The 14,790-nt window shown below is 37.1% G+C and overlaps 2 protein-coding genes across 3 annotated transcripts in view; both read left to right on the top strand.

Annotated features, from left to right (window-relative positions):
* aig1 (androgen-induced 1 (H. sapiens)) overlaps nucleotides 1–14,790 on the top strand; it is a 135,356-nt gene that overhangs the window by 88,948 nt on the left and 31,618 nt on the right. The gene's annotated exons all lie outside the window — the stretch shown is intronic.
* flvcr1 (FLVCR heme transporter 1) lies at nucleotides 412–10,400 on the top strand. Its single transcript, XM_056269282.1, has 10 exons — nucleotides 412–1,369; nucleotides 1,937–2,081; nucleotides 2,513–2,653; nucleotides 3,342–3,409; nucleotides 5,003–5,106; nucleotides 6,207–6,317; nucleotides 6,660–6,765; nucleotides 7,867–7,978; nucleotides 8,066–8,130; nucleotides 9,887–10,400. Exons 1-10 carry the CDS (start codon nucleotides 701–703, stop codon nucleotides 9,968–9,970), a joined length of 1,605 nt encoding a protein of 534 aa, XP_056125257.1. The 5' UTR covers nucleotides 412–700; the 3' UTR covers nucleotides 9,971–10,400.

The raw sequence follows: 14,790 nt of genomic DNA, 5'->3' as shown, positions 1-14,790 counted from the left end.
AATTTTACTCGGTTCACCAGCCAAGTTTGAACAGAGATTTCACCGTATTTTACCATATGAAAGGGCTTTACATATATTAATTTGTGTACAGTGTGCTTATTAAATAAATTAAACATTTTATGAATATAGAAAAAATACAATTTTATTTGCCACAAGAACAATTATATACTGTCCGTACTTTTAAAACGTTTTTTTTTTTGGTTTCCTTTAAAATATTTATCTAGAATTAAAAGTAATTTATAAAAAATAAGAAATTTGTTTTGCAAATTAAGAGGGAAAGAGAAGCCTGACGCGAGTAGTAGTCAGTAGAAAGGCTCGCCTGCTTGCCCCGCCCCTTCTGCTGTCTCATTGGTCCTTGCCAAGCCTATAAATCCGCTTACTCTCTGCGCTTACTGTAAGTGAATAAAAGGGAGCAAATCCGGAGTGGATGCGCAGATCACGCCATCATCATCATCATCATCTCTCACATGCTGCTGAAGCCGGTAGTGAAAGGAAACGTGGTCCCAATTCAGCCAATTCATCTTAAATTACAGCGTTTTATTTGCGTTATTATCAAGTGGACCTTCCGAAGACATCATCCCTGTCTCTTTGTGTCACGCACTTAACGTTACCGCCCCAGGAAACGTTTAGTCAGAGAATTACACATCTAGTACGATTTGATATGAATTAAAATCTAAGTGACTGGGTTAATTTTGCCGAAATGGTGGCAGGTGAGTTTCTTCCAGAGCAGCATGTTCTGCCTGACAGGCTTGACAACACACCAGACGGCATTGTCACGGAAGCAAATACAGACGACGACAGCGGCTACAAGGAGCTTTCCAATGGATCGGTCCATATAATATTGGATCCAAAGGTGCTGGAACAGGAGCTTCCACCACCGGATGAAAAAGAGGCGATGCTTCCCGCCGAGCACAATAACGATGCGCTCGAGACGAGACTCTACTGGAGCCGGTTCGCCGTTCTCGCCGTGTTCAGCCTTTATTCGCTAGTCAACGCCTTTCAGTGGATCCAGTACAGCATCATTACGAACATCTTCATGGAGTATTATGAAGTATCAAGCATTATGATTGACGGGCTCTCCGTGGTCTATATGGTCGCTTATGTGCCTTTAATCTTCCCCGCGACGTGGCTGTTAGATAAGAAGGGGCTGAGGATGACTGCGTTGTTAGGGGCCGGGTTGAATGCTCTGGGTGCGTGGGTGAAGTGCGCCAGTGTGGGGCCCAATCTGTTCTGGGTCACCATGACCGCACAGATCATATGCTCTGTGGCACAGGTGTTCATCCTTGGTCTCCCCTCCAGAATCGCGTCGGTTTGGTTCGGCCCGAAAGAAGTTTCCACGGCTTGTGCCACAGCGGTGTTGGGCAACCAGGTGTGAATTGTAAATGACATGTCATTAGAGATACATCTAGTTAAATATTACTCGACATTGATATGACAGTACGAATGTCACTTGCCTTGGTATTTAAAAGTACGAATAGGTTCCCTCAGGACAGCTTTATTAAATAATTTCACCTTATGTTGTAGCATTTACCAAAAATGGCATGGTTACAATAGTTTCCACTAAAATACCTGCTGGAAAATTCAGTTTTAGGTGCATTTTGGAATGTCTAAAATGATCATAAGTAGCTCTAAAAAGGGCTTTCATGCATTGAACAAGTACAAGTTGGTCCATATATTTGGAAGAATGTTAGTAACCAAACAGTTTCGTTTCCTATTGACTTCCATATGTTGTTATTATTATTTTGGCGGGAACTATGGTAACCATCATACATATTTGTTAGGTAGTATTTAAATACACAGTGATATAAACACTCATTTAAAGTGAGGCTATAAATATTTAACATTTTGTATTTATTGTTCTTAAAGGTTGTGGTGTTTTATTATTGTTTTATGTGCTTATTTTTGGTGACTTAATGGTCTGCTTATTTCCATTCAGCTTGGTGTAGCCATAGGTTTCCTGCTCCCCCCTGTACTGGTTCCCAACACTGTAGACGACAAAGATCTCATGGGCCACAACATCAGCATAATGTTCTATGGAACAGCTGGAGTTTCAACTCTGCTCTTCCTTCTAACAATATTTGGTAAGAATCCGTATACATTTCACATTCTTAGCACTTTTTAAGATAAAGGAGATAAAGAAATAAACATAAACAAAAATAATAATACGACTGATGCATGTAGTCGAAACAAATCATGGTCATGGAAAATATTCTTCTCTCATTCATTCTTCTCCATGCTATGCTTTTGTCATTATGGTTAACAATACACAATCAACTAGTTCACTTGGAACAACTTGCAAATTATCTTTGCATATATTGATGTGTCATCCGTCATCAGAATATGGGAAAGGGCTGTTTTATAAACATGGGCAGGAGAGTTGTATGCAACAATGATTCATATTTTAAAGAGTATCAAAATTAATACTTGTATGTTAATCCCTCACCACATGTTTAGTAATCTGATTATCAGAATTACATGTTCATGTGTGTCTCATTCTCACTTGTTTTCTCAGTCATTAAGGATAGCCCTCCACTCCCACCCAGCAAAGCCCAAGCTGTTCTCTCCACTGGTCCAGCTGAAGACTATTCATACAAACGATCAATCATAAACCTCTTTAGGAGCAAGCCCTTCATTCTGCTCCTCATCAGCTATGGTGAGAATTATTCAATACAAAAATGGAAAATTCTGTCATAATTTAAGGCCATTCACACCAAGAACGGTAATTATACGATAACCGCACCACATCATTCTGTTTTTTCTAAGCGGTCTGACACATTAAATGCTTGAGGTGGCAGGATGGATTCTGATTGGCTGTCAATGTTTTTATCATTCATCAACTGGAAAAATAGTGATTCCAGCAATATTGTTCCTCTATGCCGTTATCGTTATAGTTGTAGTTTGGATTCTGCTATTCTTTTAATTTTTAGAACTATATACTTATCCTTATAGTTTTTGTCCTTGATGTGAATAAGCCTTAACTCACACGTATGTTGTTTTAAACCTGTATGACTTTCTTTCTTCCATGGAATTCAAAAGCTATATTTTATTTTTCTTTAAAATATGATATATTTCATTAAATACTTTAACTTTACTTTCACTGTTTCTTTTATTTAATCTTAATATTTTCCCAGTGCTTTTAATAGAGCACCATACACCATTTATTATGAGATGATTTCTGTCATTTTATCTTGTGTATGGCTTATTAAATTAATAGTGTAATTATACAGTATCAATCAACCTTCTCTAATGCTACAATTTCAGTTTTATTATATAGAAAGTTCTGCACTTCAGCAATACCTTTTTTAAAGCATAATTTTCAAAATATCTGATAATGTTTTTAGGCATCATGACCGGATCATTCTACTCTGTATCTACACTTCTCAATCAAATGATAATTACTTACTATCCGGTAAGTGACATTTGATAAACTCTGTGTTTACCGCTGCAGCATGACTATGCCATGTGCATGTGTGTAGGGGTCTTTCTGGGTCCGTCTCAGGCGCACCACGGTACTCTTTGCCGGGAATGGGCTGCTGGTCACCGATTTATTGTCCAGTTCATTAGCTGCTTTTCATGCATGCCTGCTACTCATGACAGAGCCCAAATGAAAAGACAAGCTCTTCTGTGTACATTCCCAAGTTTGATCTGTTCTGCAGGCTTTCCCACAAGGCTTAAGTTTATAGTTTCACTTCCATATCTGGTCATGAGATCTTTTAAAAAGAGGTGTCCCTGACAAATTAATGAAAGTTGAGACAGATGCACACTGTACGATTTATAATAGTCCTTTACCATTTTTGCTTGTCATACTGTACAAACATGATCCCCGCTGTAAGCCATGTCACAGTGCGCGACATTCAAGATTTGTTAAAAGGGAAAAATAAGATGTACAGTATGTGGAGCTAGTGGTGGTTTGTTGTTGTCACACTAATTGCATCATCAGGTTCTGCACTCCTATTGGTTTTTGATTTGCTGGTTGTTGTAGGAGAAGCCACACTGCAGGACTGTGACTCGACTGCTTAGACTGGCGGTAATATTTGATCGTAATGGTCATTAGTCAGCTGTCGGTGATCAAAGACTACAGATATTGGCTTAGGATCAGAGGAATCTTAGGATTCGGAAAAAGTTGTCTCAGACGTCCAAATGGTGGCCAAAATCGTACAGTGTGCACCTGGCTTTAGTCAAAAGTGTTGCAGTAGATGAGGCCTAAAATACATTCTGGGCCTGGTTGCAACAAACGTCTTGAGCTAAGAATATTATTAGCCATAATTATAAAACAAATTAGTGTTGTCACGATACTGAAATTTCTAACTTCGATATGATAACTTAAAAAATATTGATTTAGACTATTCTCAATACCACAGGGAATCTGGAAATACTACCATATAGATATTTTGTATTATTATCTCATAATGTTCTATTAATTCATTTAGGTGATTTTGTTGCACTAGCATTCACACTGCACAGGGAGGTTTTATTTGAAACTTTGAACTAAATTTACAAAAAAGCAAGTAAACAGTCAGTAAAATAAGAACAAATAAACAAATTGCAAACGATAGCACAAATAATAACAATAGAACAAAAAAAACCCAAATTAAATGTTTTTCAGGTGGGTCTAACAGTAATATCCGGGTAAGAAATGCTACAAAAATTAAATAAAGTAGGTTAATCAAATGTAAAATAACACTGGATAGTCTTCATTCAGATAGTGATCTGTGTATCGATCTTGCATAAAATGAGAATTGGAATCGTTTCATATATTTCTGTATCGATACATATCGAAATATCAATATTTTTGACAACTAAAACAAAGAAGGGGTTTTGGGGGGGGGTTGTTGCAATCAGCTGCTGGTTAAAAAACTGGAGGCATATTGAACTTGGTTTTTGAGCTCTTTATACCAAAATCCTGAGATCAAATCTCACTGGAGGACAGTATCACTAGCATGTTTAAATGTGATAGAAATGTTAAAATCACCTTTAAACCTTCCATCATTTTTTTATTTAGGGTGAAGAGCTTAACACAGGGAGAATCGGCTTGACTTTGGTGGTGGCTGGAATGTTCGGCTCAATACTGTGTGGAGTCTGGTTGGATCGTACAAAAACCTACAAGTATGTATATCTGCTAAACCAGTGGAATCTTTGTCTAAAAACATTTTGATGTATTGGCTTTGAAACATTAAGCTCTTGCTCTCATATTAGTACCAGATTTTCATTATTAGCAGCTGCTAATCCATAAATTGTTTTGACTATGTTGAGTATATTTATTTTCTTTCTAATTTTTAATTTAAGGTGCCGCCACATTTTCACAAAAATATTGTGGGCAAAAAGGTCCATTTTCTGTTGTCAATAGTGTACAGGGTGGCCGCGGGTCCTTAAAAAGTCTTAAAATGTCTTAAATAAACTTTTCCTAATAAAAGGCCTTAAAAAGTATTAAAATGTCTTAAATTCAGATTCGATGGACCTTAAATATTTCTGGTCACATTACCGCTAAAATTTCTCCAGTCTGACGGACCCAATGTCGGTCAAATAACCAGTGAAGCATCGAATCGCAAGAATGATTCAGATTTTATTACATAAACAGCGATTGATAATGATAATGTATTTCTGGTATCGCTGTTGAGACTCGCCCGTCTCTGTGAGAAATCAAAACAAACGAGCACACGAGCATAACAGCACACATAATAAAAATCACAGAAGAAACATACTGAGGTAAAAATTCAAAATGTTGAGTTTTTTATTTACATATGATATAGTTAAGTAACATAACATTACAGGAGCTATTTTGCTGAATATTCTCACGATTGCAAATGTAACATTGATTTTAGTTTAATAAACAAGTAGTTAATATTAAATTACTTCACTGACTTAGGTTAAACATTAAATATTACATATACGTATGTAATATAATGTGTATTTCCATCACAGGTTTGGTCTTAAATTTCATTCAAAGTGGCATTAAAAAGGTCTTACAAAGTCTTAAATTTAACTTGTTAAATCTGTAGACACCCTGGTGTAGCGACGTATGAATTACAGCTCACACAGAAGTCACTTGCAAGCCAAGCACCTTTCTGTTGGTCAACACAGCGAATTTACCGGACCAACTTGAACCCATTGCGAAATCTGCGTGGGGAAAACTTTTGTCCCCACACAAAAAAGATTTGAGACGAGCAGCTTGTCAAAAGTTTTGAATTGTTCCTTTCACCCTTTAGATTGACAACATTGATCGTCTACGTGCTGTCCTTTATTGGAATGGTGGTGTTCACATTCACGCTGAACGCTGGATATCTGCTTGTTATCTTCTTTACTGCTGGGGCCTTAGGGTAAGCCTGCCATTAAAGTTGAACTTATTGTGCCCGTCACTATAACTTCTGAAATTAGTAGAAGTATTTCTGAAGTCCAGACAGACCACTATTCCTTTATTCTCTCCCAAGCATAGTTTGTTTATCTTTTTTTAGTGCTGTCGATTAAATCGATTAAAAAACTGAACTAATTCTGTTTTTTTTTTTTTTTTTTTCTGTAATTAATCGTGATTAAAAACATTTAGTTTTTAATATTTTAGGTTTCCCATTGTTGTTTGTACATGCTGTCTAGCTTCTCCCATTAAAATTGTTCTCTACCATCCAGGTACATTTGACTCATGTTACTACTATTCTTTTCAAAAGGTTTTTTATGACTGGTTACCTTCCCATTGGCTTTGAATTCGGTGTTGAAATCACATACCCTGAGTCTGAGGGAACGTCATCTGGTCTTCTGAATGCTTTTGCACAGGTATGTGTGGCTTGCTCACTCAACTTGTTTCATTCTTGTAATAAGCTTTCAGTTGACCATTAATTCAAATTACTCACTGTTCGGTTTTAGGGTTGTGGTTTCGGTATGGTTCGATATGTGCTATGTTCAGGGATAAAAGGACTACTGTCAAATAAAAACAAATGATCAAACTACAAGCAACAGCACAAATAAATAGAGCAAAGATACAAAGATGATTTCCTTGTCTTTTGTTGTTTGATTAACATTAAAAACACATACAGACAGCAGGAATATAAGGCTGCTGTTACTTTTAGACATAATGCATGGATCCAGGACACTGATACTGAACAAATGCATTGTCTTTCTCGACTGTTAATGTTAACTTAAGTCTTAAGATATAACCTACTAAGTTTGCTAGAATACTTGACAAGACGGGTATATTGACATAAATTTTGTGTGAATTTGTGAATTTTTGCGCATGAATGCGCAAAAATGTTTAAATGTTTAAATGTTGCGCATAAAGGCTTAAATGAGTTTAGCTTAACAACAGATATCAATGTGTGCTGTTCAGGTCTCACCTGTGCTCGCGCGCTATCAACAGCCGGGTGATGACGGCGTAAATGACTGGTCATATTCAAGCATATGGCATGTTTAGTTTAGTGGTCGTCCTGTTGCATTAAACAAAGTTTAGTGGACGGCAGACTGTGTATCCATCGACAGTCATACATTAGCCTAACTCTGTTTGTCTGTTTTATTTATTTTAAACATAACATATTATAGATGTGTATGCATTATCAGATTTTAGATAAACAAGTGGGTGCTGAACCCTGGGTGGAGAACGGTACTTTCTATTTTGTTTATAGAGAACCATTACACCCCTAATTTTCCATGCACACCCTGGTAACCACTTTCAGTTTGAACAGCCTGGTGGAATGTGGAATCCTAGTGGAATACATTTAGATATTAACCTGGTGGAACACACCCACATTTAATTTGATAAGCTTAGTCCTTCCGCATTTACTCGGTTTATCTCCAACATGCTGAAGAACAGGTCTAGATTATTCTTAAATAAGTCATTGGTATTGAAGTATTTCTGTCTAATACTCTATCTTTAATTTTTAGGTGTTCGGCATCATATTTACTCTCATACAAGGGAAGCTGACCACAGACTACGGCCCACTCAGCGGAAACATTTTCTTGTGTGCTTGGATCCTCCTTGGCATTGTTCTAACAGGTTACTTTTCTTATTTACAGGCCTTTCCTATTATTGATCAGTATTGTATGTAGACAGCATTAAGAAACTTTTGTGTTGTTCCTACAGCTCTGATTAAATCAGACCTCAAAAGACACAACGTCAATGTGGGCAATACAAACAAAGGACAAGCAGTAAGTCTCATTTTTATGCTATTCATCACATTTGCAAAATAAATATGCCAAACACAGAGGCTCAACCATTCAAATCTTGATAATGTGAAGTGGAAAATATCTCAAGATCAAAGTAACATTTTAGGATAAAAAAGATGTTTGCCTGAGAAAACAGAACAAACTATGCAAAGTGAATATTCATTGGTACTGTCAAGGTTGAGGTAAGGTATGAGTCAAGGACTCAAGAATGCAGAATTTTATGGTCTTTTATGTAATAAAAAAACAAACAAAAACTACCCCGAGGGGGAAAACAGGACCGGCAGCAGGACTTGACTTGACTTGACCAACAACAAGGCACAGAAACACACGAGAGGGAACATTCTGGCACTGGACAATCTGGAACAGGACGATCTGGAACAGGACGATCTGACACAATGAGAATAAACACGGAGCAAACAAGGCAGATAATGAAGGAGAAAAGGTGGGGCAAATGAAACAATAAACAGATAACAAGAAGGGTGGGGTTACACAATAGACATGAAAGCACATGGCACAAAGAACCAGACAAGCAAGCCGTGCGAAAACACAACGAGAAAGCACATGGCTGATGTAAACACGAACCTTGTGCTACACAGAAAACAACACCACACACAGACAGAAGTGCGTACGGCCCGAGTGAACACGAAACAGAATACAATACAAACACACGGAGCATGAATGTCCGAACCCCCAAGACGGAACCGAAACTAAACTAGACCGAAGTGAACAGAAGACAATGACAAGACAAGACAAGACAATAGCAGTGTCAGAGTTCTGTCACCAAAGCCGAGAATAAACAGACCGAAGTGACAGAACCCTGACAGGTACAGAGAGGTCAAGGATTATGCCTGACGTGTTTGAAAGTAAATGTAATGGCAAGAAGTGTTATTTTACCTTTTATGTTTTTATTTATTTGTATTAGTATTGTTTTGGAAAAAATATTATGATATAAAACAAGGCACAGCATTTTTTTGTTCTTTGTTTTTCAATGTACACAACACTACCATTCAAAAGTTTGGGCTCAATAAGATTTTTTGGTGGCAGTTTATTTTGCAGTACGTGCACTTGCTTGTACTTAACTAATGAAGTACTGGGAAATATAAGGTTACTACCCAGTTATTACTCAGTTATTGTAATTACTATAATAAGTACATAGTATTTACATGTAAAATAAAGCAAAAAAAAAAAAAAGATAATTGTAAAGAAATTAATACTTTTATTCAGCAATGGTGCATTAATTTATAATGTTACAAAAGATTTCTGTTTTGAAGTAAAAGCTGTTCTTTTGAACTTTTTATTTATCAAATAATCCTGTAAAAAATGAATCAGATTTACCACAAAAATGGTAAGCAGCACAACATTTGATAATAATAAGAAATGTTTCTTGAGCAGCAAATCAGCATACGGTATTAGAATGATTTGTGAAGGATCGTGTGACACTGAAGACTGGAGTAATGATGCTGAAAATTCAGGAATTAATTATATTTTAAAATATATTACTATGGTAAATAATTATTTTATTTGGTTTTACTGTATTTTAGATCAGATAAATAAATAACATTTTAAAAATCTTACAGATCTCAAACCTTTGTTTGGTAGTATATTTGGCCTTCGATATCCTGGTTTTCAAGATAACCATTTCATCAATTAATTGCCGTCTTAAGGGACATGAAAATGTCTTTATGTGGACATGTCTTAATGAGATCTTAATTTGAACATGTGTTTCTCTCCCCTGAAGGTTCCCACTGAGCTGCCTTCTGATAAAGCGTCCAGTGACGTCAAGCTGGAGTCCTCTAGCTTACCTCACGAGACTTCAATTTAAGTCTTAAACGTTTCCAACAGCACATCAAAAATCACAAGAGATTACAGACTCTCCTGAGATGACTTGAAATCTCCTTATTTTGCTGTAATGTAATGATGTTATAGCACAATTTTCAGTGAAAACGGACTGATAAATGTTCACAAATATGCTTTAAATGAATTTCTGTGAATCTAGGCTGATTGTATATACAATCTGTCTCTTAATTATACATGCATTGCAAGCATTATTTTATTTATTTATTGTTTCAAGAATTGTGGACCAAATATTAGGATTTTAACATGGCTTGTAAGGCCTAAATGCACAATCACGTTGGTGTGACTGGAACAGCATATGTTGGTTTGCTTCGTCTCAAAGGACCTGTCTGACTGTGTGTTGCTGGGACGTTTCTAAAGTCTGCTGTTGTATTGTAGAATATCTACATGTAATGATAGTGTATACTGTATGTAAGTGCTTTAGCAAAATCGCCTATCATGAGACTGTGAAATCATTTCAAGTGCTTATGCTGTCATTGCAAGATAAAATCAAATATGTGTAAGTGCAACATTTTTGACCTGTGTAACACATACAGATACTAGGAGAAGGCTTGTTTAGTCTTTTCCAGAGAGCACAAATGAACCTTTCAGCATTTGTACCACGTTAAGAATGTGGTATGTTTAAAAAGGAATGTGATATATTGACACGAGTGAGGTTTTATGAATATGTCATTCCTCAGAAGTGTGGAAGAAAGAGCACTATTATTTTAATGGTTTATAAGTCTAAGTTTACTTGCTTTTAACTAATTTTCTTTTTTACTTTTGATGCATATTTATTAGAAAGATGGCTTTTTCCGGATTGTTTTCGTATTTATAGATTTCTGGCTTGAATTTCTACTGTTTCTACTTGTTGGATAATGAAGGCAGCTGCAAACTGGGGTTTCACATTATTGTCACAAATGATGCTGGGAAATTCACTGTAAAGTAAAAAACTCATTTGCATTACACTGAGCTTTAAAGGACTGGAAGTGGCTCATGTTTCCATCACTGCTGTTTTAAAATAAAAATGAAATTCCTCAAATTAAAATATGCAGTTTGTTATTGCAAATATGTTACATAATACAGCGGTTTTCAGTCTTTGATGCAACAGACCCACAAATATGATCATTCTCTAGCAAGGGACCCCCTCCTGAATTTTAAAAGGCATCTATATAATTTATTTTACAAAGGCCCAATTTATATTGTGATATAATATTATATTATTATAAATGTCTACAATATTATTCAGAAAATATTTAGTTTCTATTAAGTCACATTTTCACGTGTTTTCCTATAATGAGTACTACTCATTATAGTAATGTACTGTTAGATTAATCAGTTATCTATTTTAATCTGTTGATTATTTCGATCTTGTGTTTTTAATCTATTTTTTTACACTATTTTTCTCTAAACTGTTTTTCTCCACGGACCTCTTAGCGCTCCCTTCCTACTATAATAAGATTTCTTGAAGCACGATTTAGAAAGCAACTATTTCAGAATTCAGATATCACTAAGTCGAACATACAGATTGTGGTTTTCAATTAATAATAAGTGTAAAAAGTAAAATAAAATAGATAAACCTGAAATTATCTACAAATCAAAGTTTGAGTTGAGTCTGTAAGCACGTTCGGGTTGAATGAAATGCAGACCTTTAATTTGAGAAATGTTTCATTTAGAACTCTAGCGCCCTCTAGTGATCATACAAGACATTTTTCGTTCATCAATGCGTTTTAACCGGTTTTAACCTTAAAGGAGTAGTTCACTTCAAAATGACAATTCTGTCATCATTTACTCACCCTCAAGGTGTTTCAAACCTGTATGAATTTCTTTTTTCTGCTGAACTCAAAATAATGTTTTTTTGTCGTTAACCAAACAGTTGATGGGCCACATTGACTTCCATATAGTATGGAGAAAAAAAAATACTATGGAAGTGAATGAACTATCCCTTTATGGGCTTTCCTTGATTAACAGCATGGAGACACAAAATAATTTGGCAAAGTTTAGAACCAGTATGTAGACGTTTTACTGCAACTTTTTCTTTGTCTTTTGAACTTCACATTGAAAGGAGAGCAGAAGCTAAAACAAATTTTTTAAATGATATGGTAGGGATATCTTCTGCACAATTTCTAATTTTACCCAAAGAAGACAAAAATAACAACAGGATTTAGAAATATACAAAATATATAAAAATAAAAATATACAAAAAATATAAGAATATTTTTATATATAAAATTATTAAAACTGATGCAATTAGCACATATGTAAAATTGTCTTTATACTGCACATATGAAGACAACCGTAATGAAATATTTTATTTTCTTATTAAATTAATTATAAATGAACTCCGTCCCTTAAAGGGATAGTTCACCCCAAAATGAAAATTCTGTAATTACTCACCCTCATGTTGTTCCAACTTCGTAAGACTTTCGTTCATCTTCGGAACACAAATTAAGATTTTTGATTAAATCTGAGAGCTGGATCACTCCTCCATAGGCTTCTAAGGGATTGAAACTTGCCGGCCCAGAAAAGTTATTAAAGACATCGTTAAAATAGTCCGAGTGACTACAGTGGCTCAATCTTAAGTTTATCAAGTGATGAGCAAACTTTTTGTGCGCAAAAAACAAACAAAAATACCGACTTTATTCAACTATTCATTTCCTTCTCTGTGGGCCTCGAGATTTCACGTAGTGTAACTGCGCAGCGCTTCTGTGTTGTACGTCACACGTAGGCTCACTATTGGCCGACGCTGGTCATGTGTGTGGTGCGTGTGACGTACAACACAGAAGCGCTGCACTGTTATATGTGAACTCACTCTAAGCCCACAGAGAAGGAAATGAATAGTTGAATAAAGTCGGTATTTTTTTTTATTTTTTTTGTGCACAAAAAGTATTCTCGTCGCTTGATAAACTTTGATTGAGCCACTGTAGTCACTCGGACTATTTTAACGATGTCTTTAACTTTTCTGGGCCGGCAAGTTTCAATCCCTTAGAAGCCTATGGAGGAGTGATCCAGCTCTCAGATTTAATAAAAAATATCTTAATTTGTGGTCAGAAGATGAACGAAAGTCTTACGGGGTTGGAAAAACATGAGGGTGAGTAATTACTGACAGAATTTTCATTTTGGGGTGAAATATCCCTTTAAAAATGTTTTGGACACTATTGGGATCTCTTCTTTATTGATATAGCTACACTATGAGTCAGGGTTATTAGTTAACTAAAACGAAAACCTTAAAGGCACACTGCGGAACTTTTGGCCACTAGTGGCGCTCGACCTGTAACTTTCACGTCTAGCGTCCCTAGAGGCCACAAGCTCCGCAGCACTGTCGCAAAAGTCAACAAACAGTCAACCGGTCCGCCTATAGACAGTGGGTCAGCTTCCCGTGTCTTTAGATTGTGTGTGCTTGCAGTGTTTGAGGCGGGCAGCCTGGCCGCGCTCGATTCCCTTGTTATAGCAGTCTGCTGAGAGAGAGCGAGCGGCTTAGTGCTAACATGTCTGTGAGTGAATGTGGGCGCGGGACGGCGGGCCGGGCACATTTACTGCACTAAAAACACCGTCGGCCTGAGCTGACTGTAACTTATGTGTGTTGGTTTCGTTTTACAGAAACCGTGGGATATGTTGTCTGTGGTGTTTGTGGGCACTGAGTCGTGGGAACGTTCACTACATTTAATGTACATTTGACATGAGTCGATTTTATTTGTTCGAGCTGTGACGGGCTGTGTTTGTGTGTAGAAATGAACAATGGGCTGTGGGCATTTTTTACACTCATAACACCATCGGCTGTGGCCGGAATACCAGAAAATACTACACTGCTTATATGATTTATCTGTGTCACCTTGGAAACGGCATTTGTGTGCAGGCAAGCGTTAGCATCGGTCGGGCACCCATCCTCCTCCTGTAGCTCACGCCAGCGAGCGAACGCTGGACCAATGGTGATCCTCGTCCTGGCTTTTCATTTGTCACTATGCCTTTTTCTTTTTTTTAGTGTCCTCTGACAAAACCTTTGCCTTCTTCCTTGTAGCTGTTGGTTCGGCCATGACGAAAACATACAGACGGCAATCAAACGCGAGTTGAGCACTCACGTCAGAATCTGAGGAAGTGGTGGGGGAAGTGACGTATGCCGTAAAGCGGTCGAATTTTGTAGTTATTTTTGTGCTCGGGTTCCTACCATAGACAGTAAAAGAAATGGACAGAGCGATCTCATTGGAACTCAGTTGAGACAGTTGAAGCCCACTTTTAGCGATTTTTGAGAACTTCCGTTCCTGACGCGCAGACTCAGACCGACTCAAACTAAGCTTGATGACGTGAGCAACCTGTCTGACAGACGTTAATCTTCTAGTAGCTGTGCGTGAAAACTGCCAACGTTAATCTTGCAGAGACGGGGAACTTGAGCAAAGAGTTCTTTGGCGTGAGTGAGCAGGAGTAAGTATTCCGTTGCTTTTATGGACTCATTATCTATGGGCTTCTCCCTTGACGGGACGTCCCCCCGATTGCCTGCGAGCTTCTCCTCCTGTCTGTACGGTCATTTCTGTACAGCGCGACAGAGAGTCGAGTGGTTATGACGCAATCGTTAGCCTATTTTTACTAAATCTGTTTCTACGGGGCCATAATGTAACATAGAAGGTAATGGAGCCCTTTATACATTGTCGTGTTTCTTTAGAAATAAATAATGGACAAATGGAGTCTTTAAACGCCTCAGATGTAAAGTTATTCGCTGTCAAAGTGACGCAAAAATGAATGGGAGTCAATGGAAATGCTAACGCAAGTGAAGTTCTGCTACAACATGGCGGCACCCGGCCGGCTTCAACTTCC

This window comes from Rhinichthys klamathensis, unplaced genomic scaffold (genome assembly GCF_029890125.1).
Source record: "Rhinichthys klamathensis goyatoka isolate OS25496 unplaced genomic scaffold, OSU_Roscu_1.1 h1tg000281l_1, whole genome shotgun sequence".
NCBI lineage: Eukaryota > Metazoa > Chordata > Actinopteri > Cypriniformes > Leuciscidae > Rhinichthys > Rhinichthys klamathensis.
This window is presented reverse-complemented; position numbering and strand designations above follow the sequence as displayed.